At 36.0% G+C, this 25,087-nt stretch overlaps 1 protein-coding gene across 8 annotated transcripts in view; it reads left to right on the top strand.

Moving 5' to 3' along the window:
* SH3GLB1 (SH3 domain containing GRB2 like, endophilin B1) overlaps positions 1-18,213 on the top strand; it is a 35,051-nt gene extending 16,838 nt beyond the window's left edge. Inside the window, exons 5-11 of one of the 8 annotated variants that reach the window (XM_047870452.1) lie at positions 489-581; positions 4,110-4,196; positions 5,805-5,828; positions 9,867-9,956; positions 10,344-10,447; positions 17,152-17,377; positions 17,744-18,213. In XM_047870452.1, coding sequence (XP_047726408.1) covers positions 489-581; positions 4,110-4,196; positions 5,805-5,828; positions 9,867-9,956; positions 10,344-10,447; positions 17,152-17,377; positions 17,744-17,851 — 732 coding nt within the window. In that variant the 3' untranslated portion in view covers positions 17,852-18,213. The remainder of the gene's footprint in view (positions 1-488; positions 582-4,109; positions 4,197-5,804; positions 5,829-9,866; positions 9,957-10,343; positions 10,448-17,151; positions 17,378-17,743) is intronic. The other 7 variants (XM_047870457.1, XM_047870453.1, XM_047870458.1 and 4 more) reach the window with 7 other exon arrangements.
* Positions 18,214-25,087: the final 6,874 nt, after the last annotated feature.

The raw sequence follows: 25,087 nt of genomic DNA, 5'->3' as shown, positions 1-25,087 counted from the left end.
CTAGGCCCATATCTCCTTTATCATAGGTATTTCCTAGATAGTCTGTTCAAAACATTCTCATCCTGGACAGTACTGACATTTTAAGTCAAGTAATTCTTTGTTGTGGGAGCCATACTGCATTGTAGGATATTTAGCAGCATCCTGGCTTCTACTCAGTAACACACCCACACCCCCAATTGTGACAACCAAGAAGATAGAGCAAAACATTTCCTGGAGAGCAAAACCACAAAATATTAAAATTAATATTCGTTTGTTTCTGCCATCACCTGCCATCTTTCCCAGATTTTTCAAGCATCTAGAATGTCTCCATTATTTTAAAATTGAAAACCATGAGAAAAAGGAATCAAGTGTCACTTCATAGTCAATTTTGTAATTCTAGATTTTTAGCAGATGATTCATATATTTAATGGAGAATAATACTTTAAATGTGTATGTTTTTTACTGGATGTTAGCATAATTAGCCTTTTTTTTCTTTTCTATATTTATAGAAAGAAAGGAAACTATTACAAAATAAGAGACTGGATTTGGATGCTGCGAAAACCAGACTAAAAAAAGCAAAAGCTGCAGAAACTAGAGCCTCAGTAAGTAGTATTTTTTAATAGAAAAACATTCTAGGTTGATAACTTTAAAATTTGTAAAATATTTTACTCCTGTACCATGCAAGCTATAGTTAATTATGAAGACTAGATTATGACTTTTAGTGTTTTTAAACAAACTTACCAGAGCTTAATGCATCCAAATCAATGCAGAATAGTTATATCAACAGGTAGTATTATTTCAGCAATATACCTGTTGCTAAAAAATAAAAATTGTGAGAGCTCCTAAAGCTGTATCATGTTCTTTAAATATCATCAGTAATGTTAGAAAATATTCTTTTGGAGATAGGGTTATTATCTTTGAAATAGAAAAACAAATAGTAATTAAGATTAGAAAGAATCAAATTTGAGATTGCTTGTGTGTGACGTAAAAATTAAACTGGACTCCTTTTCACATGTGAGTCAAACTGGCTAAAGGAGTTGTCACCAAGAATTCCAAAACCATTCAAACAGTGGCAGCATGGACTCCCAGGTGACTATTTTGCAGGGGAGGAAACTCATTTGGATACATAAGTTCTGGTATATTTTTCATAAAATCAACCTCAGTTTAGTCTTTTTAAATAGAGTGGGTTTATATTAAATGTAGTAATTTAATGATTTATGTATGTATATATTTATAACTTTATTGAAAGATTTTATTTATAAGCTTATTTAATCTAGTATTTATACTGTTTATATTTCCATTCCAAAGATTGGAGATGTCAATCAGATTTGAGATTTATGCCTTTACGATAGTACAATGTAAACCGGTCTGAATTTATTAGAGAAGGTTAACAAATTCTTAACATATATTAAGGGATATGTTTTGTTAAGAGGCATGACATTCCCCCTGCCTTCTGATCCCAACTCAACTACCACTGTCCTCATCAAGAACCATTGCCTTAAGGAACATAAACCACAGTGCTGGCAGAAGTTGACTGTGGCTCTCTTGTTTTGGGGAAGAAGAGGTTGACATTTGGTTTACAGTGAAATTTAAAACTGGTAAAATTGGTATTGGGTAGTGATGTCTTATGAGATTACCCCAAAACCTTATATGAGCTGAATAAATTTTTTTCTAGAAAAATTTTTTTCTAGACAGCTCCTCTTTGGAAGACACTGTATTAGTTACTGCTGGAGAGCTATCTTTGACAGAACATTGAATCCAAATTCACTGGCTATTTCACCTCAGAATTTATTATGATGTCATCATCAAGAACACCCTAACTTCCCAAAACAGGCTTTTTGCAGAATAAGAACTTTAAAAATGAACATTGTAGGTGGCAAGAGACTCTAAATTAGGATTGGTTTCTAGTTGCTAATAAAAGATTTATGTGGTAAAGTATAAATTGATTTTTTTAAGATACTAATGTCATAATCAGGAAAAAAAATGTTAAGATAAATAAGGATCATTTGGAAATAAGTGTTTGAATCAGAACAAAATCTCTTTATTCAAAATGCCTACATGTGCCCAATAATGATTGTGGAATGAGAAGAATACCGTTGTCAAGTGTCAGTACAAAACTTTATTTTGTAGTGCTTACACAAGCACTATTACGGGATAATGACTGTGTCTACTTTTTTACCTGAAAAAGTTCCAGAAAACTCATAGATTTAACACTGTAAAGGTCCTTTAGTTATTCGAAATCATTTTGCCATTGCTATTAAAGTTTGTAAGAACTAAATATAATAGTAAACAAACTTTGAGAGATGTTTCCTTTTGATGTATCCAGAAAAGATCTTGGCAATTTTTCTTTACTGAGTATTGTTGAGGGCAGAATTTTTTCCATGAGAAATTACATTTAAAATACCAAAGAGTATACAAGTGACTTTATTGAACAATTTTATTTTTATTCAACTTTTCTAGAAGTTATATATTACGTAAAACAAATTTAACTATAGCCAAATATTTAAAATGTTAGTCCAAACAGAAATTCACATTTCCTGATTTTAGTTGTGTTCTTTTCCCCTAGATAACCAACTCCTTTTTCTTCCAACTTTATAGCAGTAAGTCTGAAATACTTTAGAAAGGAAAAGTCCTATTAGTTTGTTATTACATAAAACCTTGAGGCATGCCTATATTTTGTGATCTCTGGTGGGGTTTGTTTTCTGTATTTCTCTTCTGTTTACTTGAAGAATACAGAAAAATAGAAACCACTAGGAATTTGCGGGGTTTTTTTCCTTCTTTGACCATTTCCTCGTTCCTAGTTGGCAGCTTGAAGAGGTTATTCTAATCTCAGAATTTCTTTGATTTCACTTTATAAATCTCCATGTATTGTTTTGTGAGTAGTTATTTCTCTGCAAGTAAGGTTTGGGACCTGTGTACCTGAAGACTTTTTTTTTTTTAGCTTGTTTACTGGCTTCTTGTGACCTCTTTTTCAATTCTATATTTATCAAATGCTTATTTTGTATAACATGCTCTGCTGAGGAGTTCAGAGATAAATAATGCAAAATTTCTGCTGCCCTCAGTTCACAATATAGTACACTAGATTGAACTTTTTGATGATGTTAGCCCTATCAGTGAAATATTTATGCCTGTATACAGTATTGCTACTTTACTAACTTGTATTTTATTAGTTAGCATGTTGAAGAATGGTAACGCAACATCAAAAGCTTTTCTCAAAAATATACCAGTTGAGCAGAAAGAAAACCTACTTGAATGTTTTATAATGAACAGAAACACAGTTTTGAAAATATTCTAAAACTTACATCATAAGTAGCAAAGGCAAATAAAATTTCTGCATTTAAATTATAAGGCACTTTATATAAGGCACTAAATAGCTTTATTTAGTTCTATATAAATTTTTTTAAATTATTTTAGACTACTGTTAATGGGAAGAAAAAAATCATCTGGTTTCACAGCTAGTATTTTGAGGTTTAGACCTCACTTTTAGGTACACAAATACAGAAAATACATCTTCAAATAACACAGTATTATGAATGTCCCTCTGCCTGCTTAAGCATTTATTTTCACAGATGTCTAAATCTTTAATCTGTAAACTGAGCACCATCATATTACTTTAACCTTAATGTACACATATGAGAATTTAAAGCTTATTAAAAATATAAGGATTGACCTGCCTTTCATATTTCCTTAGGGTATGCCAAGACCTGGCTGAGGCTGACTGAAAAGAAAATGTGGTTAAAGGCATCATATATTCATAAAATAGAAATGATCTTTGAATAGGAAAATTGTGGGTAGGCAGAAGGGCTTTCATAGCTGAAAATTTAGTAAAAATTATAGGTAACTGCAGCAGTTTTTAAAGTGATGTTTCCTTAAATGATTCTAATTTAAAATCAAGCATCAACCATGTTTTTTGTCTTTAAAAATTTGTATCTTTTGGAAAATTTTGAATAGGCACCACTATGTGACATTCCATAGAGCAATATAGTTTATTGTGGGTTTTTTTTTTAAGTAGAAGACCATTTTTCAGCTCTCTTAATACTTGTTTGTGTGTTCTTTATTGTGAAGAAGTAACTTGTTTCACTGTGTTCATTGGTATAATGTGTTCTTTGTCTCTTACCTATGCACTTAAGCAACTAAACTCAGCTCGCCTTGAAGGAGATAACATTATGGTAAATTTCTCTTACATGCTCAACTTCCTGCATGTAAAATGGCTGAAGGTTTGTTGGCCTACTGTGTTTTCTACATCCTCAGTAAAGTGCCTTCTCTTGCTATTATCTGCATGTAAAAGTCTAAAGTAGTCGAAGCCATGAATTCATTAGTCCAGCAAAAATCACAGGGAATACTAGCTGAAGTAATATTGGAACTTGAAGAAAAGAAATTGTGTTCTAATTGCCAAATATTATTATCTATGCCAAATTCAGGTTTTAAAATATGAATTTATATATAAATATATAGTGCCTTTTATACCTAATAATTAAGACATTAATTTGGCTGGCACTTTGCATTTTTACTTTTAGCAAAGAAAATTAACAAAATTTACTTAGAGAAAAGTGTAAGGTATACAGATTTACTTTGTTTCTTAGTATCTTTGATGTTTACCTTAACTTTCACCCAAACTCAACATTGAATTAATTTCTTCAGTTTCAGGCCAAGACACTCCACCTCCCCCTGATATTTTGGGTATTTTTATAGTAGCAAGGCCCATTCCCTATCCATTGCTAATTTACTTTGGAAAGCTTCAGGATATTAATTAATAGCCTTGGGTAAGAATTGGGAATGAGGATTGTTCTATATATGTTGAGTCTGGCTTGAGGAAATTTTTGAGATGTTAGTAATTTTTAATTTTTAACAAAATGGAAATTCATAAAATCTGAATATAGCCCCAAAACTCATAAACATTAGCCAATAAAGATTTATAGATGTGGTGTTTGGCATTATACTGCTAGATAAATTACTTCCATAGAAGTGACATGGAATCTGTAGTACAGTTTATAATAAATTCACAGTCAGCTGTTTTTATTCCATTAGCATTGAGCTAAAGGGGGGAAAATGTCCGTGTAATCGGAAAGTTTATGTAAACAATATTTAAAATGCATTTTTGTTGTTTAAACTACTATGATCACCAAAGCCCTGGCTAAATCAGGGCTTTCCTTAGATAGCAAGAGAATGCATTCATTTATTTCCATTGTCCTATTTGTAGGTGAATGAAAGTGTTAGACTATTTCAGTCATTGGTAATTGTCTATAGATCATAGGTTTTCTTTTATTTTAGGTAAAAGTATCCTAAACAGTTAGCAAGACTATGTTCCATTTATTAGGCATTTGTGTTACTACTGATGTCATCTACTTATATGTGTTTAACTCTGGTAATTTTAAACTATTTCTCAAGTATAATGTGCTCCACCAGTGGCTATATCAATGTTCACTGTCTATTTATCCTTGCTTTATTTTAGTTTCCCAAAATTCTAGAATTTTAGACCTAAATGAGAAATTAGAAATTACTTAGTCCAAACCTCTCATTTTACAGATTAGAAAACTACAACTAAGAGGGGCTAAATAGTCCCAATTTTGGAAAACTATTACTCTTATTAATTTATAAGATTAGTATAAGATTCAAAAATTAACAGTATTGATACATATGAAGGCATACTTTCACAGTATATTAAACTATACTGATTCACTATTGTGTTAATGTGACTCCGGAAAAGGAGAGTATGCCCTTTGAATTTAAAATAATTACATTTTTCTATACTAAGTTGTAGAAAATGTTAAATTCCAACTTTCTTTCATGCTGTATATTTTTCTCTAATTTTTAATGCTGGCTAGATTTGGGCAGAGGAAGTGACAAAAGTAAGTAAATTATTAAACTACAGAATTATGAAACAAGAATTTAATTGTCATTCATTCAGTAAATATTTCTTGGACGACAGCCAATAGGATAGGGCCAGTGACAGTCTTTGTTACTGTATCTTTGTTACTTATAAAATCTGAAAATTATTATAGAAAGCTCAGATCTCTTTGGCTAGTAGTAGCTCCACAGAGCAGTAGAAGAATATTACAGAGATGTACTGTGCACACACTCTGATAAATACTAGATACATGCTACATTAAGTAGTAATATTTACAGTGCTTGCCAGGAAGCAGTTTAAATACTTGGTTTACTTACGTGACAATTATGTAAAATATAGTTTACGCCATGTCTTGTATATTCAGAGATTGAATATATCATATGTCACACAAATGAGTTTCCTAGGTAACCGAAGCTTGTTCCTCCAGCACCAGAGCTAAGTCTTCTGTCACTTTAGTTGAAGACAGTTTTAAAATAGTATTTTACTGCTCCATTAGGTAAATATAGGATAGCATGTATTTAATTTCATTTACAGTTAGGGTCACTATTATAAATGTACATTATTGTACTGTATAACAATTAGATCTGTTGTTTGTTTTTGAAGCATGTTGTCTCCTCCCTCAGTGTTGGACTGTCACTTAGAAGCCCCACATGACTGCTACTGCTACTAGTAGGCCCGCTTTCTGTATTTCCATTTCTCATTTTATCTAGGCTGGGAAATAAAATAATCAGCAAGAATGTAAGGAATAAAATTATGACTTTAGGCAGATTTGTTTCAAATGCTACTTAAGGTCTTCAGAAGCATTTTTTATTTACTCCTCATGTTCATGCCTACCAAAATTTGACCTCCAGATGAGGACAGTGCTGGAGATTAAGGGCCGGTGGTTACTGTGGCCCCTATTTTTTTTTTTTTTTTCAAACTTTAACTTTTTATTTTTTGACTTTGTAGGAATGCTTTGTAGGAATCCATTTGTCAGCTTAGTTATGTTTCTGCCATGGCCTCTGGTTGTTTCTGAACCTCTAGCATGAAAAGAGGGCAGAGTAACATGGAAGAGAATATAAGTTGAACAATGAAACCAGGGTCTCTTCCACTCTGGTTAGCAAACAGATACACCAAAAAATCTCTGATACTGCAGTCTCTGTAAGTTTGGGAAATATGTGATATATACAATGGGAAGAAGCCCATGAAACAAATATTTATAGTGTGTGTGTGTGTGTGTGTGTGTGTGTGTGTGTGTGTGTAACTTAAGAAAATATATCAAAATGGATTTAGGGAGATTTTTTTCTTCCATACTCACTTCTGTCATTTTTATAATTTAAAAAATATATAATTTTAAAACTTCATATCTTCAAATGTTTTAAGATTTAAGCCTATAGAAAAAAATAACACTGAACAAAATTTCACAGCAAATGCCTCAAAAGCATAACCACCAAATTTCTAGCTTCTAGTTACCCAGTCCTGATATCACAGATCAACAAATTCTTGCCCTTTTTCCAAGTTACATCCTAAAAGAGTTCTTCTTGCTTCCCTAACCCAAGTTATGCTGTCATATACTCTGGCAGGAAAAGGTCTTTCCCCTAGAACTCTTTGTCTTCATTGTAAAATTCGTCAGGGAATGAGGTCTTCTGGAGGACAGAATAAAAACCCTTAAATGTTTAAAGAAAGATAGTTCTTTCTTTAAACCCTTTTTATCTGTCTTTCTAATAGGGATCATCCTCTTCCTAAGTAAATGATGCCAAACCTATTTTAGATACCTCAGCCTTTTATATTAATTATTATGATCATTATATGTGTCAGCAGTAGAGATGGTTTGGGACATCTGACTGCAGCTACCCCAGGCATACACTGAAACTTGTTCAAAAAATGGGATTCATTTCCTTCCTGTCATTTACCTTTTCTAAATACAAAGTCTGAATTGTTCAAAGAATGACTTCCTAGGCTTTGTAACATGGTGCCTTTCTTCATAATGAAATCATTCAGTTTTGCTCAAACACGGAAGACTGATCTCTTATCCTTTGAGATCATTTTATAACTTTTTTTACTCAGTGTCCTTAACTAAAACACTTCCACTTCATACTCAGACTTTTCAGTCCCTTAATCTATTATCTAGCTTGCTTGTTTACACCTTGTATAGAAATATTGCTATTTAGTAGGCTTTTCTGCCCTTTCTACTAAAAGCCATTAAATCAAATTGTACTTTCACTAGTCTTGTTTACTTCTGAATTTCATTTATTTTGGGTTTATTGTAACTTCTTAAAACCGTTCTGTATTCAACCAAGCAGAACAATAAATAATGCAAATGTAACTCTGAAGTGATTGGTTTTCCTTAACACTTTACTTAGGAAGAATATTGATTGATTCTTTCCTTCTCCTGGGACTTTTTTCTGCTTCATATTGGCTTCTAGATGAAACTTGTAACTTCAGCTCTGTTATCAAAGCACCATGCATTCTGGTTTCAGCCAAGTAAAATTTAATTTTAACTTTTGAATTATTGAGTAATTCAAGCTCATTTCCATAAATCCAATCTAGTGGTCGCTTCTTAGTCACTCTGCCCGGTCTGTTACCAGTGTGATGAAAATGATTATAGCAACTGATTATTTTGTTTCCTTGTTGACTGGTTCACTAGGTTAACTATTGCCACCAAACGTTGACGGAGAGGAAGATGGGATGTGCAAGGAAAAAGTTTAGACCTAGTTTTTATACTTACTACAGTCTTAGAAATATTACTTGGATAGGTGGGGGGAGCTATTTATCCTGGAGAGGTAGTATAACATAACAGTATTAATGATATTCTCACCAATGATGATTCCCTGTGTGGGATAAGCTGAGTATTTTGAGTGAGATGTGAGATTTTATTTTTCTCCTCCTCACTTACTACCAACCAACTCTGGCTAAAGGTTTAAGATGTTTTTTATTGAGTATTTACTATTTTTATTGAGTTGATTTTTTAGTGAACTATTTTGTCCCAGCGCTGAACCTGTATGAGAGGGTTGAAGCTAGTAGTAGTGGAGTGCTATTATATACACCTCTTTCCAGCCATGAGGTCAGTGACTTCACCTTGGTAGCTTGAAATGATGTGTGGTTGGAGTATTTGCACCATGAAAATCAGCACATTAGAACTCCCCCAACCCCAGCTAGTTTATCAGCACACTACTGATTAAAGGTCACCCATAACTTGCAGAAAAACCCTAGTACATCTTGTAGATAATAGTGATGCTTAAGCCATATAAAATGCAAAGTTTAGAAAGAAAACTAAAAAGTCACCCCTTATGCAAAAAGAGTTCCTTCTTAAGGAACCTAAGAACTATATGCCTAGAAACAGTACGTTTGATAACTAAACATAAGAGGTTAAAATCTAGGGCACCTGAGTGGCTCAGTCTGTTAAGCGTCTGACTTCAGCTCCAATCATGATGTCATGAGTTTGAGGTCATGAGTTCAAGTCCCACATCAGGCTCTGCGCTCTCAGCTCAGAGCCTGCTCCTGATCCTCTGTCTCCCTCTCTATCCCATCCTCCCTCACGTGCTCTCTCTCAAAAGTAAACAAACATTAAAAAAAAGAGAGATTAAAATCTTACAGCTTTACTCTTAAGTTTTTTCATTTGAGATTAAAGGCTATCTTTAACTTCAAAATAAATTAACTATAGTAATAATTGAGAATTTTTTCAAATATACATATAAACTAATATTCTTAAGATTTTATAAAATGTTATGACCTTTTATATTGACATGACAAAATACATGACAGTATATTGACTGTCCCATAGTAGTGTTTCTAGGCTTTTATGTGTATGTCATTAAGCTTTGACATTAATAGATTTTTTTGAGTCAATTAATGGTAAGGAATACATTCTATCTAGATTGAGTAATATAGAAAAGCTGAGGTGTAGAGTTCAGGGAACAGTTTAAACTCAAAGCAGAATGAGAGCATTGCCAGCTCATCATTCAGGGTTTACCTGAGAGATTTGTAAACTGTCTAAACAAATGTACATAAAACGGACTAAGTCATTAAGCAAAATTCTAAAACTATATTCCAATTTAAGTCTGAACAGGAATTGAGAATAACCCAAAGTGAATTTGATCGTCAAGCAGAGATTACAAGACTTCTGTTAGAGGGAATCAGCAGTACGCACGTGAGTGTTCATTAACTGGAAGTTTGTTTGAAACAGAAGACTTTGATGGTCCTAAGGCACTTTGAGGGGGGAAAACTGAACTTCTTTTTCAGTCACTTATCAAGGAAAATTTAAATTGTGGCACTTTCCAAGATACATGGAGAAATATTTTAAATTTTTGTTTATACTTCATCACCTAGTTCTCCCACTATCATCATTTGTTGGCCTTTATTGGCTACACGTTTTGTTCTTACACTGCTGACCGAGGTCAGTCTCAATAAGCCTTGTAGTAGAATGCTAGTTACTGGTGTTTTGCCATGAGTATATGTCGTGCTTTCTTGCCCCTTGGAATTTAACACTTTTAAGTAGACTATAGAACTGAGAAGTAACTGTAACTTTCCTTTACAGGCCCATCATCTCCGCTGTCTGAATGACTTTGTGGAAGCCCAGATGACTTATTATGCACAATGTTACCAGTACATGTTAGACCTCCAGAAACAACTAGGAAGGTGGTAATTTCCTTTTCACACATAAAACTCCTGATAAGAGAAGAAATTCAGATTTTTGCATATGAACTAATGATAGAGGTGAAGATTCAAAGAATTAAAGGCTTGTGTTAGCTTGCTTAAAATCAGATTTTTTTTTCTTAAGGAAAGTAATTGTCAGACTTTTGAGGTAGCAAAAACATTTTGAACTCTCCTGGCACCAAAAGTGTTTGAAGTTCACTTTTCTGTGGAATACCTTTGCAATTAGTTGAGGAAGATTAACTAGTTACATTGACACTTATTTGCCCTTAGAGATCAGCTAGCTAATTTATACTTATTCATTACTCACTTGTTCACTGCTTAAAAAAAAAAAAAAAAAGTTTTGGAATAGTCTGTAAGACCTCAAGCCCATTGATGTTATTATTAAAAATCATATTTTAATATACTTTAAAGCAAAGTGATAACGTATAACATGCATAGCTCAGTCATTCATTCATCAGATATTTATTGAACACTTGCCATATACCAAGCACTGTTCTGTACTCTAGGATTATATCAGCACACAGAACAGGCAAAATTGCTTACCCTTATGGAGTTCACATTGTAAGGTTACACTGGAAATAAAATGATGTATAGGACAAACATGGTCTCTACAAGGTCTAGATGGAAATACCTAGGTATTTAAAGTCTGGCTAGAAATAAAGGCCATTGGGGGATGGGCCAGATGGCAAGTGGAAAGGTAGAAGTGTAGGTTCCTGCAAGGGACGTCTAACTGTGATTCAGGTGGGTCTAGCAAAGTTTCACAAATGAAATTATTTTAGTGGAAATAATTTAGATGAAGAAAGGGGCAGGGACAACAAATATTCAGACAAAGGAAGAACATGCATGTAAAAAGGCCAGGGAAAAAGAGTAGTGTGGCAAGTTCAGGGAACTGACAGTAGTTCGTTCTGGCTAGAGTGTACATGGTGTTTGAGTTAAGGAATGGGATGGTAGATGAGGCTAGATGAGTGAAGCAGGGTCATGTCACCAATGTCCTGTAAAGTAAGTAATAGTAAGGAGTTTAAGATTTATATAGTGAGAAACCATTAAAGCAGGGAGTGGGTGATACATAATATTTGAAGGAAAAAATATCAAGAGAAGATAATTTTAAGGAATAAGGTGGGGTTTTTTTAAGTGGATTCAATATTATTTTCTGCATAATCCTTTAAAACTGGGCTTAGAACAATATTAGGCACATCCATAAAACCAATTTTAGATCTTAAAAATGAATCGTGGTCTGATACCATTGGTTATTCCAATAGGATTTACAGAAGATTTACACTTCTGTATATTTAAAGTTTTGTTAGTGGTGTTAAATACCTGAAAGCAGAACACCACTTTATCCCCACATCGTTACAACTATTTTAAGCCCAAGAAGCCTTAGTACTTTCTTTTCACTGTGTCCTGATACAGCAGAGGGGTTGCTGTTGTTACCATCTATACTTGCACTCTGCTTAAAGCCATACAAATGCTTGGAACTCTTCCATCCAAACAAAATGCTAGTTATTGCACTTTAGGGTAAGCTCAGACATTACCGTGAACTGAGTGCTGCTGTTCTGGGGAAGAAAGCCTGCCCTCAAAGAATTAGATTACTGGTAAGGACCAGTGATAGAGAGTGGGGGAGGGGGAGAGAGTTTAAAGTCTTTAATGTTGCAGGTTATGCTTTTTAAGAGTGTATAGAAGTATTCAGTTGCAGAACTCGACAAATCATCCAATTCCATGCTAATTCAGAAGCTATTTCTGAGAAGTAGAACCAGGTTATAAGAGCAGTGTTAGTAGCAGTAGTAGTAACTGAAAACAGTAGTCATTTAGGAAGGGCTCTAGTTGTCCCCAGGCACTCCTCTAGACACCTCATATGTAATGTTACAGTCCTCATACCTGTGAGGGTGGGTACCATTATCCACATTTTACAGATGAGGAAACAGAAGCACTAGTCACAAGGCTAGCAAATGTATTTTACTTTTAAATAATTAGAAGGTTTTAATACATCAAGCTACAGTAGCAGAAAGTCTATAGTTTTTAAAATATCAATAAAAGTTCTTAGAAGGTAAAAATGGTCTTTCAGGGTTTTTGTTGTTGTTTGGTTGGAGGGATGGGTGTTGGGTGTTTTTCTTTTTACCATTAATTCCCCCAAAGTGACATAGGTAGAGGTCAGTGGTGAACAAAGGTTAATTATACTAGTAAATTTGAAAGTAAAATTCCATAGTTAGAGGCTTTAAAAACACGTGTGTATAAACACACTTATGTGGGGAAAGAGAGGTTTTTTTTTGTTTTTAATCTTCAGAAATGTGTATATTTAACCACTGCTGAGGAACTGAGTTCACTGAGCAAGAGATGCTAAGAAATGTGTTCCTAACTTTATGGTAAAACCTGAATTAGAAATTAGTTCTTTTTGTCATTAAAACCCTATTATCTATCAGAGAAACATTTGCTTTTAATTTTTAAAAATGCACTATTCCAGGCATGAAGGATACAGCGTAAACAAAACAGAGCAAATCCCTGTCTTTGTTGAACCTACATCTATTTGGGGGCAGAGGGAAGTAGAAAATCAATATGGCTGTGAATTACATACTACATTAGAGGGTGATAAATGCTGTGAAGAAAAATAAGTGGAGAAGTGCCTTGGTTAGGGGTAAAGGTTTGCACTAGTTAGAGAAGACAGACCTGAAAGATGAGAGGAAGCAAACCATGCAGGCATCTGAGAAAAATTGCTCCAGGAGAGGGTACAGCAAGTACAAAACCCTGAAGCAGGAACATAGCTGTAATGTTCAAGCAACAGTGAGGAGGGCTCGGCTGGAGATGAATCGAGAAAACGGGAGAAAACGAAAACGGGAAGCTGGGACACATGGGGCTTTGGCCTTTATTCAGAGGTGAGAAGCCTTTGAGGGTTTTGCCCTGAAGAGTGACAGATTCAACTAGCATCTAATAGGACTATTCTTGCTGCTCTGTTAAAGATCAATGCTAGAGGGCATGAGTGGAAGCACACAGAACTGTTTGGAGCTGATTGCAAACTTTTAGCCTATCCAGTCAGGAGATGATGGTGGCTTGGATCATGGTGAATGTGATAGGTGTGGTAGAAATGATCAAACCCTGGGTACATTTTAGAGGTGGAACCAGCAGGATTTGCTGACAGACTTCATTTACATAGGGCTCAGAGGAGTTAAGAATTATTGCAGGTGTTTGGCCTGTGCAACTGAAAGAAGGGAGCTGTAGTTAATTAAAATGGGGAATGTCACAGGAGGAGGAGGTTGGGGTGGTAGATAACCCCAGTTTTACACCAGAAGCCCAATTTTAGACATAATGAAGTTTGAAATGTCTATTAAACATCTAAGTGGAGATGCCCAGTTTTAGGATATGCAGGTCTGGAGTTTGGGAGCTAAATTAGAGATACAAGTTAGAGAGTGGTCAGCATATCAGGGATGTTTAAGTCTCAGACTAGATGAAAGGTAGTAAATATAGGCAGAGAAAAGAAGAGGGCTAAGGGCTAAACCCTGAAGTACTCCAGCACAGCTAAGGAAGTGGCGGTAAGGAATGAACAGTAAGGTAAGATATAAACCAAGAGTGTGGCCTGGAAGTCAAGTGAGGAAGGTACAGGAAAGTGGAGGGAAAGGATCCACTGTGATCACTAGATATGTCAAGTGAAGTGAGGAATGTCAATAGACCATTGGATTAGAACATTGAAGTCCTTGCTGACCTTGACAAGAGTAGTTTTGGTAGAACAATAGGGCCAGATCATGTCTACAGTGTAAGAGAACAGAAGAGGAGGGACTATGATGGTAAGTTTAGATAAATCTTTCAAAGGAGTTCTAGTGTAAAGAGGAACAGAAAAATGAAGTAGTAGCTGGAGGAGAAAGTGGGTCTCGCAGATTTTTGTTTTTAAGATAGGAGAAATCAGAGCATGTTTGCAAGCTGATGAGAATGATACAGCACATAGAGAAATAAGATAGCATGGGAAAAGGAAGAATTGCTAGCGTGATATCCTTGAGAGGTAAAAATGAGATTTTGTGCACAGGTGGAGAAATTAGCCATAGAAGCATAGACAGCTCATCTGTAGTAAGAGGAGAGATGACCACAAACACGTAGATGTGTCCTGATTGTTCTTTTTCCTCTCTGTGAGAAAGGAAACAGCTCATCAACCGAGTATAAGGTTAGAGGAGAAATTGCTAGAATTTTGAGGATGGATGAAAGTGTATGAAATATTAGAAGAATGGAAAGTGAATGGACTTAGAGAAATGTATAGTAATTGCTAAGCAGCATTGTGGACCCACTTGAGGTTCCTACTCATAAATTCAGGGCAAGGCCAGACAACATGGTTTTGTACTTTTCTCCTCTCAACAGTAAATAACATGGATACTGAGTAGGTTCATAGATTTTTACCAAATGAGTAATTTAAAGTGAGGAATATAGGAGATGAAGACATATGCAAGGGAGTGATTATAGTAATTACCATGGCCATGAAGGACGTATTAGTAGGACCATAGATCCACTATAGACTTGTTGGAGAGTACTGGGGAAAAAAAAGGATGATGGTCAGACAATGGGATGTTGGAAATTATTATTGCAAGGGTTATAGTTTTTGGAATTAATGAGGTCTAGATGAGGCAGTAGAAATGGGTGGCTGAACTACAGGATCAGGTACAGAAAGAGAAGATACCATGGATCTGAAAAGGCAAAGTGTTGGAAGATTGTCTCTATGTATATTATAATCACCAGGTGAGATACAGTATCTGTGAGCCAGGAACTAAAATCTTGTAGAAATGGAGAAGGGAATGAAACATCCATAGATGATGGCAACAAGAGATGATGGGTAGTAAAGAGTCAAATAACCTGAAATTCCAAGATTGGGCGAGATTGGTTAGAAGAGTGTAGAAATGGGGGCGCCTGGGTGGCGCAGTCGGTTAAGCGTCCGACTTCAGCCAGGTCACGATCTCGCGGTCCGTGAGTTCGAGCCCCGCGTCGGGCTCTGGGCTGATGGCTCAGAGCCTGGAGTCTGTCTCCGATTCTGTGTCTCCCTCTCTCTCTGCCCCTCCCCCGTTCATGCTCTGTCTCTCTCTGTCCCAAAAATAAATAAACGTTGAAAAAAAAAAATTAAAAAAAAAAAAAAAGAAGAGTGTAGAAATGGTAATGAGGACCATACAACTCCTACTCCATCCACTTGTAGATTCAATAAGTATGAAAAATAAACACAAGCATAAGAGGGTGAAGGAAGGTTTAGAGAAGAGGTTATGAGACTAACGAGAATTGTGTTGTTGGCTGACTGATTTCCAGATGGCACAGTGGTCATAAAGAGAAGAAGGAAGTTGTGTTTCATTTAGGGATGAATTTCACCCACCTTACCAGATGAGACCTTTTATATTTATTAAAATTTAAATATGAATTTTCATAGGAAATTTTCAACCTTAGAAATGGCTGGATGAGAATGAATATAGGCCAGCCAATTGATGCTCTTTTCCATGTAGTATTGGAGAAACAGTAGCTTTACACTAAATTGAAAATTTTAATTGTCTTTAAAATATTTACAAGCACATTTGTCACAGAAATTTCACTAACTTCTTTTTAAAAAAAAAAATTTTTTTTAATGTTTTATTTTTTCGAGAGAGAGACAAGAGTGTGAGCAGGGGAGGGGCAGAGAGAGAGGGAGACTCAGAATCCGAAGCAGGCTCCAGGCTCTGAGCTGTCAGCACAGAGCCCAACGTGGGGCTTGAACTCACGAACCGTGAGATCTATACCTGAGCTGAAGTTGGACGCTTAACCAACTGAGCCCCCGAGGCATCCCTAGATTTCACTAGTTTCTAATAAAACTTTACTATTTTTCCCCTACAAAAAATACAAGACAGAATTAGCTTGTGAAATTTGCCCTATTCTCCCATCGAGTCTTCGTTATGGTAATTATTACTCATAACATAGTATTTGTTTGTCCATGTCCTTCCCTTGTGTATATGTCCATAAAGGAAGGGTATTGTTTCATCCTTGTGTCTTTAGCTTGTGGTAGTGATGTTGGACATGTAGATTTTCCATAAATATTTGTCATTTGAATGAATAGGAAAGTGTGATTGGATCAGTTTTATAAAGAGAGTTTGGTTACTCAAATATTTCTCAAAGAATTAACTTGAGAAGACTTCACTCTTGTGGTGGTATCTAGTATAGAAGTGTTATTCATTGATATTTTTATTTAACAATTCATAAAGGCAAGAAAAGATTAATAAAACATACTAGTAGAAGTTTTTTGGAAGTGTTTTAAGGATAAACTCATTTTTTTTCTGGAAATAGCATGTTTTTGGGGGGGGGGGGGTATTTTGTTTTTAAACTTCAAGTTTATAACTGTAAAGACAGCTTTGAAAAAAACTTCCAAGTACTTATATTTGAAAACCACCTGCATGGGGCGCTTGGGTGGCTCAGTCGGTTAAGCGTCCAACTTTGGCTCAGGTCATGATCTCGCGGTTCATGAGTTCAGGTTCCACATCAGGCTCTGTGCTGACAGTTCAGAGCCTGGAGCCTGCTTCAGATTCTGTGTCTTCCTCTCTATGGCCTAAGAGGCATAAGTTAGTTAGGGTACTTTGCTATTAAAATATTACATCTGTAAATCTTTAGCCAAAGTGGAAGTTGGTAGAAAGTAAACACTGCCACCAAGTGGCGGTATTCAGAAGCTATAGTCACTTGGAAATTGATAATTGGCCATTTTTTTGCAACAGTTTTCCATCCAATTATTGTAACAACAATCAGACTTCTGTGGCACCTGCACCATCTGCTTCATCAAATGTGATTGGTTCTTCTGCCTTGACTTCAACAAGTGGTCTGGTAATCACCTCCCCTTCCAACCTCATTGACCTTAAGGAGTGCAGTGGCAGCAGGAAGGCCAGGGTTCTGTATGATTATGATGCTGCAAACAGTAGTGAATTATCACTTCTGGCAGATGAGGTGAGTAATATATGGGTTTAAGAAGAAAACTGTATCATAGATTGACATACCTTCTAGTATTATAATAAAATGCAAATTCTTTATTACTTCTTGGTAAATAGTTTATCATGAATGCTTTCATAGATTTAAGATGGTTATATCAACATTTTATAAAAATTTTAACTACTATTCTTTAATAGAATAGCACAGATTTAAAGTTTTTAACTGCTAAATAACTAGAAAATTTCTAAAACTGCCTCTAATAAAATCCTTTATCTTTCAGCAAAATTAATAATGTTTAAAGAACTTTGATAATGAATAGCTTAAACAAGTTACAAATGTTTATTTTCTAACATAGTTAGTAACTGGAACTATTTTATTTTGTAGGTGATCACTGTGTTCAGTGTCATTGGAATGGATTCAGACTGGCTAATGGGGGAAAGGGGAAATCAGAAGGGCAGGGTGCCAATTACCTACTTGGAACTGCTCAATTAAATAGGTGGACTATGGAAAGATTACCCATCATGACACCAGTATTTATATACAATTAACTCTGAATAAAGCAGGTTTAAGTATCTTCCATGTTAATGTTCTTAGGAGACTGAAAAGAAATACCAGCCATCAGAAACCAGCCTTTCTGCCAGTGAAATTGCATGGTAAATATTTCATTACAGAATTTATGTTAATGCTTTCATGCCAAGAATGTTTTCTTACAAAATTCCCTTTCTACTGAGTTTCACTAATAAGCAGCTTCTACTTTTGAGCTCCAACTTAAAGCAGAAGAACTGTTTTCTACTGAATTTTTTCATTAATGGCAAGCTTTTTCTTTTATGTAAAATAAATTTATTGTGAATTGATATCAGTGACTCATTTATTAGGTATAATTTAATAGCCAAAGAATAAAATTAAAATTTGTTTTAAACTGTTGGTTTTAAAAGAGCTCTAGGGTGTAAGCCTCTTTTGTGAAAAATATAATATTTCTGAATGTTTCCATAAACAGAAATGCAGTTAATCTACCATGTTTACCTTGTTTTCCAACAGAAATGGAGTGATTTCAATATTGTATCTCAATGGTTTATTTTGGAGGTTTGGTGGGGGGGGGGGGTGGTTATTAAACACTACTGAATGATTTCTTTTAAATTTAAGAACAACTAGTCCTTGAAATCCTTGAAAAGGATTACCATATTTCTCTGGTATATATTTCATTAAGGTTCTAAAACATCTGGAACAAGTTCAATTTGCTAAACAATGCTTTTAAGATTGTTTAATTGGCACAATTTAATGCATAATCAGAACTGGATCTGTTAAGAACATATTTCAGTAAAGAGAATGTGTTCTTATGCAACAACAAATTCTTATCAAAATATTGATTAGTGCAACTACACTCATTATAGAGGAAAATTGCATACAAACAATACATTTTTGGTTACTCAATTTACTAATAAAATTTTGAATATTTATTAATGAACTTAGGTTATCTTGATCAGGATCTCCGGTTGTGAAACACACTTACAGTCAGAAAATTGCTGTTTGGAGCATTGCTATGAATCAGCAGATTGTTTCCATGTTAGGACTTCCGCATTCATTCTCATTCGTTCATTCATCAAACATTTGTTTGAGGGCCAGGCACTATGCTGACCAGCTGGGGATACTATCCTGAACAAGATGCACAGTCCTTCCCCCTGCAGACCTTAAGTAAATAAATAGGCAGTTGCCATATAACAGAATCCATGTCATGATAGAAGGAATGCAGGGTGTTGTGTTTGAGACCTTTTGAGTCACTTAATTTGGATTTGGGGAGTGGGAGATGGTATGGAGGGGAAGTGTTCGAGGCAGAGGGAAAAAGAGCCTCGAGCCAAGAGAATGTGACACGTTCTGACAATTGAAAGGAGTTCAGTCTGGCTTACTCGTGAAGTGCAAAAATGTAGTTCATTTCTTCAGGGAATGTTAATGCATTAAAACACTTTTTGGTACTTTAAAAAATGAACACGTAACACAAAAAGTATTTTCAAATTTATTTAAGAGCTCCTAATCAGAACTTTGTCAACATGTTGATAATAATTTAGCCCACAGTCCAAACTGTAACAGTAGTTGTTACCCTTTTATTTCTGTGCTGAGACACATTGCTCTACAATTTTATAATTGTACAAAGACACTTTGATTCACACTGTGAATCACCATACTCGTAACCCTAACAGGTGTTCAAGCTGGTTAGTTAGCTATAGCACCAGTCAAGTGAGTGAACTTTTTCTTTCCCCAGAAGGGAAGTCTGTAGCCAGCCGAGAGTACCATCTTTTATGTTACATCAGTCCAGGTTTAGGATTTAGGAGATCATAGAAAGAATCTAGGTCAACTTAAACAGCAACTGGAAGTGAAGTTTATGAGAAGTAGAGTAGTCAAGGAGAAAAAGTATGCATACTGGAGTGAAATCACCCTGAGTTCAAATCCAGTCTTCCTCATATCCTGTGCTCTTTGACCTTCAATATTATATAAACTGTTGCTTCCTTTTTAGTAAAATAGGGATAATAGTTATGCCACCTTAAGGTTATTGTGAGGATTATATAGCAAATGTTAACTTGTATGGTAAGTCTTTTTTAGGAAAAGTTTGACACATAGTAGAAACATTCTGTAAATACCAGTTTCCCTTTGTTAGCCCCCATAGCTTCCTGACCAATCCAGACTATAGGCCTTGTTTATGACTGTGTACCAGAGATACCTTTTATATCCAAGCTCTGTTCTACTTACCTGTATCCTCTACTCCCTTTAAATCACACCTAGATCTAGGTTTAACCTCACCAGAGCATAAGTTTTATCAGAACCTTTTGTTTTCCATCAAATGAATGTTGACTATAGTAATCCAATAATGTTAGTACCTTCAATAATGTTAAGGTCCAAAGGCTTCTAGTGCCTTTGTCTACCACAAATCCACCATAATATATGGGCTTGTTCTCATGTTCATTGCTTTTTATGTTAAAGGGGTTTTGTTTGGTGGTTTGGGAGTTTTTTTTGGTTTTGTTTTTTGTGGGTTTTTGGTTTTGGCTTTGACTTATGAAGTCATAAGTTTGATTTTTACTCAGGTAAAAGCCCATAAAGTTTCTTAGGCATAGAAGAAAAGCTTGGGAAGCCTAATAATTTATGGTGCAATTTAAAATTATTTAAATAAGCTCTGTGGCCCAGAGCCTAAAGGTATAGTAACGTGAAAGATGCACATACGAATGATGTAATCAACTTGGAAATGATTGTAGGCTCTTTTACAGACTGAAAAAAATTACTGGATTGCCTCTACATCTGTTCTCAAAGTAATCTAACCTGAAAGGTCATGGTGTTAAATCTTTTTTTATGGTGCTAAATCAGAAAAACTGATACATTAGAACATTAGGTCCCAGAAATGGGAATGTGCCTCATTCTGAGTAACAGGAGAAATAAGAAACCTGAGGCTAGGGTCACCAGTGGGTTCGAGTCCATCCACACAGTCTGCTGTTACCCACTAGGACAAAAGAACAGAATGTGAATGGAGGAGCTGATACGGGAGCACCTTTCTGAGATACTGTGGGAGAGGTGACAAGTGCAGGACAAGAAGCAACAGCTCCGTTTACCCAGAGGCTCAGCTCACCTCCATGCTTTGTTGACAGGATTCCTCAAAAATCTCTTCCCTGCCTCCCAAATGCTTAAAATTTTGAGATCTGTGTTGCCTAGTATGTAACACTTGAAGCCTGAGTAGGGAGCCATAATAGCTAGCTAGCTTTGCCTCAGCCCCTCCCCCAGAGGATTAAATGGCTGTTACCTTGTGCCCTTCCTCCCACATTATCCTAATTAGAAAGTCTACTCAGTTAGGGCGCAGTGGTTCTCAGTGTGAGACCCTAAGATGCAATATCAGCATCACCTAGGGACTTGTCTAAAATGCTAATTTGTATTTCCAAGTACTTTCTTTGTACTTAATTTTTTGTCTTGAAGGGGCTATAGAACTGGTCTTAGTTCTTTCATGTAACATTTTTAAAAAATAGTTTTAAGACAAAAATTGTCTTCTTTATTCTAGCACTATCATAATTTTAATTATATATAGAGTTACTCTTATAATTTATTTAATATATATCTGTCAATCTACAATATAGGCTCTGTGAGATAGAGGCTATAATTCTTTTGATCACAAATTTCCAACAATACAAGACCTAGCACGTTTTATGTACTCAATAAATACTTGTCAAATGAAAGGGGGGAAAGGCAATTCGTAAGCCTTAACTGAGATCCACCGAGTTAAACCCAGGGGGTAAGGCGCCGCAATCTGTTTTTGTGAGTTTGAGAACCACCTCAGTAGAACAAAAAACTTGCCTTTCACCTTCAGGTACTCTTTGACATCACTTGAGAAATTTTCCCTGCCTTCTGTACTGCCACCCAGCACTGTTCTCAAGGGTAGAGGTACCTTGCTGGGCTCTGTTACAAGTGGGTGAGATAAAGGTATGCTTAGTGTGTGCAAGGGAAACCTTGCTTGGAATGCCAGTTCTTGGTTGCTGTGGAAGGTTTCTTAGGAATGAATCCCTTAGTCTGAAGAAGGGTAAGCTCTACGACCACCCACATTTCCACTTAAACACAGTGACAGTTTGACATCAAAGCACCCTGACAAGCCATTAAAGCAGTTTCAGACTAATGTTTACATCCCTGTGCCTCAGGTTACTAAGCTCCACTCTCATTCCTACTTCACAGGAGACTTTTTGAGAATTGTTAATGCTTTTTTAATAATACAAGTCATAGATGTGTTGGTAAAAAGGGGAAAAAAAATGAAAATTTAGTTTGAAAGATAAAAATCACCTATCCTCCCACCATCCGGGAGGACTGTTATTGAGGTATATAGCCTTCCAGACTCTTTTGTGCATTTATACATTTTTTTTTAATTGGAATCAAGTTGTACGTGCTGTTTTGTAACTTTTCTTCACTTGACAATACCATAACTATCCTGCTGTGTTGAATCTATTTCTACATCTTTTTTAATGGCTGCACAGTATGCCATCGTATGTGCCACATTTTATTAAACTATTGTTGACTTTTAGGCTGTTTCCAATTTTTCACTAATAAACTGCTCTAAAGAACATTGTGTTGCTAAATCTTTTATGTGTTCTTAATATTTCTTTAAGATGAATACTTGGAATTGCTAGTGGAGAGAATATGCCAGTTTTTAAAAGCTTTTGTTACTGCCACTTTGCCCCCTAGAAAACACCAGTTTACACTTCTATCAGTAGTATGTAAAAGAATACTGTTTCTTTTTGGAGGGCTTCCAACTAAAGATTCTTAGGGCCTTCAGTTTAAAACTGAAGTGTAAGAGGAAGGTAAAATGACCCTGCAAAATTAAGATTAGTCTTAAATTATTCCAATGTGACTTCATTTACTGTTCTACTTTCTATTATGTGTTTTGTAATCCTTTGGGAATGTTTGTAGTACTAGCTCGCTCCTTTAATTCAATCTCCTGGAAACACAATCACCTTTCTGACTGTGGTGAAACGGTAAGAGAACAATCTTGAGTGGAACCTTGTGGTAATTTTTTTTATTATTGTTTATTTTGAGAGAGAGAGAGAGACGGGGGGCAGGGTGCAGAGAGAGAATCCGAAGCAGGCTCTGACGGTGCAGAGCCCGACTCGGGGCTCGATTCCATGAACCAGGAGATCATGACCTCAGCTAAAATCAAGAGTCAGACCCTAAACCGACTGAACCACCCAGGCACCCCTGTAATGGGGCCCCTCTGCATTCTAATGCAGGCTTGTAGTTGGTTTTAGAAAGCTTAGCTATAAAAAGAGAAGTAAAGGGGCGCCTGGGTGGCGCAGTCGGTTAAGCGTCCGACTTCAGCCAGGTCACGATCTCGCAGTCTGTGAGTTCGAGCCCCGCGTCGGGCTCTGGGCTGATGGCTCGGAGCCTGGAGCCTGTTTCCGATTCTGTGTCTCCCTCTCTCTCTGCCCCTCCCCCGTTCATGCTCTGTCTCTCTCTGTCCCAAAAATAAATAAACGTTGAAAAAAAAAATAAAAAAAAAAAAAGAGAAGTAAAAACTTTGGAAGGTAAGCAGAACGCTGACTTTCCTCCTTGAGCCTTTTTGCTCAACTGTAGAATGAGAGTAACATAAACCTTTCTTGTAGGGTTGAAAGGAGTACCATGTTACAAAGTGCCTGGCACCCAATAGATAATAATTTATTACGCTTTCCAGCTGAGTGTGTTAGGGCAGTTGCTGTTACCAACCTCAGTGGAGTGAATATCACGACTGTTGCCGAATAAAATCTTCCTGGAAGCTGTTGTGATAAATGGATATTGCCTGGTATATCCTGCTATACCTACAAAATCTAGTGCTTTAAAAAGCTGTCTAATTTTTGCACACTTAGGCATTCAAGTACCTAACCAGAATAAAACTCTCGGTCAAGGTGTAACGTAGAAGATTTCAACTGCTATGCTTTTATGGCCATAACAAAGTGGTGATCAGATTATTCTAAAATGGTGAGCTGGACAGGCCGACCATGCCAGACTTCTCCTAATGGAAACTGCCCCACACTAGTCTGAGAACCTGGCACAAAGGGCTCAGCTCAATCTACAGGTAACGGTAATTTGCTAAGTCCCAATAGCATCTCCAGAACTAGAGGACAGAGAATTGATCCATCCATAATGGAAGAAATTTAGAGATGTATCTAAATTCTAAAAGTTGCTCAGCAGTATTTCCAAAAGATAGATGTCTCAGGGTTAACAGCTACAGTAATCATAGCAGACAAAACCCCAGAAACCAACTCGTCACATTTGGATGAACCCCAGTAAGTTTAAATTAGCCTCTAGTCTGTTGATTATAACTGGGAGCTACTCAGCCAATAAAAACTGAGTTAATAAGAGAACGAAAGAGGGATGTAAGTAAGAAAGCCTACAGAGGAGGCTTCAGGTTTGTGAGAACAAAGCAGAAGTTAAATGATTATAAGGTAAAAGAAAATGGGCTATTATTACAGCAAATATTTGGAAGCCTGATGCACTGGGGGGTTCAGCGCACATGTTTCTGCCCTGTCTCACATTCTAGTGACAGTGTCTGAAATACTGGGTAATCCCCAGCAACCACATATTCTGATGGCTGCTTGCCTTCTGTGTAGTTTCTTCTGTTCGGTCTGCCTGAAGACCCTCATTTGTTAAGAGCAAGCTCAAAGTCTCCCTCCTCTACGAAGATATTCTGGACTCCCTTAGGCAGAATTAATTATCCATGTATCTATATGTGTAACTCACCTATAGCATTTATTGCCTTGAATTGCAATTATTTGCCAACATAGCTGAGCTCAAGGACAGGGACCTTGTGTCCCCTAACTCCTAGCTCACCCAAAGCTGAGTTCCAGCACCCCCGAAGCTGCTTCCAGCATTCTAATTTCTACAAAAGATCTATTAATGATTCAGACTTGGTGCTATTAAATGTATGTTTGCCCTAAGAAACATTTCTCCTTTTGCACACCAATATAGAAAATGATGCCTACTTTTCTTTGAGTATAAACTCCAGAATCTATTGTTATTACTTCCTGTTGATTCTGATCCACTTTAAACAATTGCCATCACTAAATTGTATTTTGCAAAACTATAATTTATTAGGACGTTTTTTTGCTGGTTAGATACTTCAAGTTAAATTTAGGATTAGTCATCTCAATTAAGTGAAGATTGGGCAATTTAGGTCATTAGCTTTTCCATGTAAATGTCCTCTGTAAAATGCGTTAACTTTCCTTCTTGTCTCCTCTC

The sequence above is a fragment of the Prionailurus viverrinus genome, chromosome C1 (genome assembly GCF_022837055.1).
Source record: "Prionailurus viverrinus isolate Anna chromosome C1, UM_Priviv_1.0, whole genome shotgun sequence".
NCBI lineage: Eukaryota > Metazoa > Chordata > Mammalia > Carnivora > Felidae > Prionailurus > Prionailurus viverrinus.
This window is presented reverse-complemented; position numbering and strand designations above follow the sequence as displayed.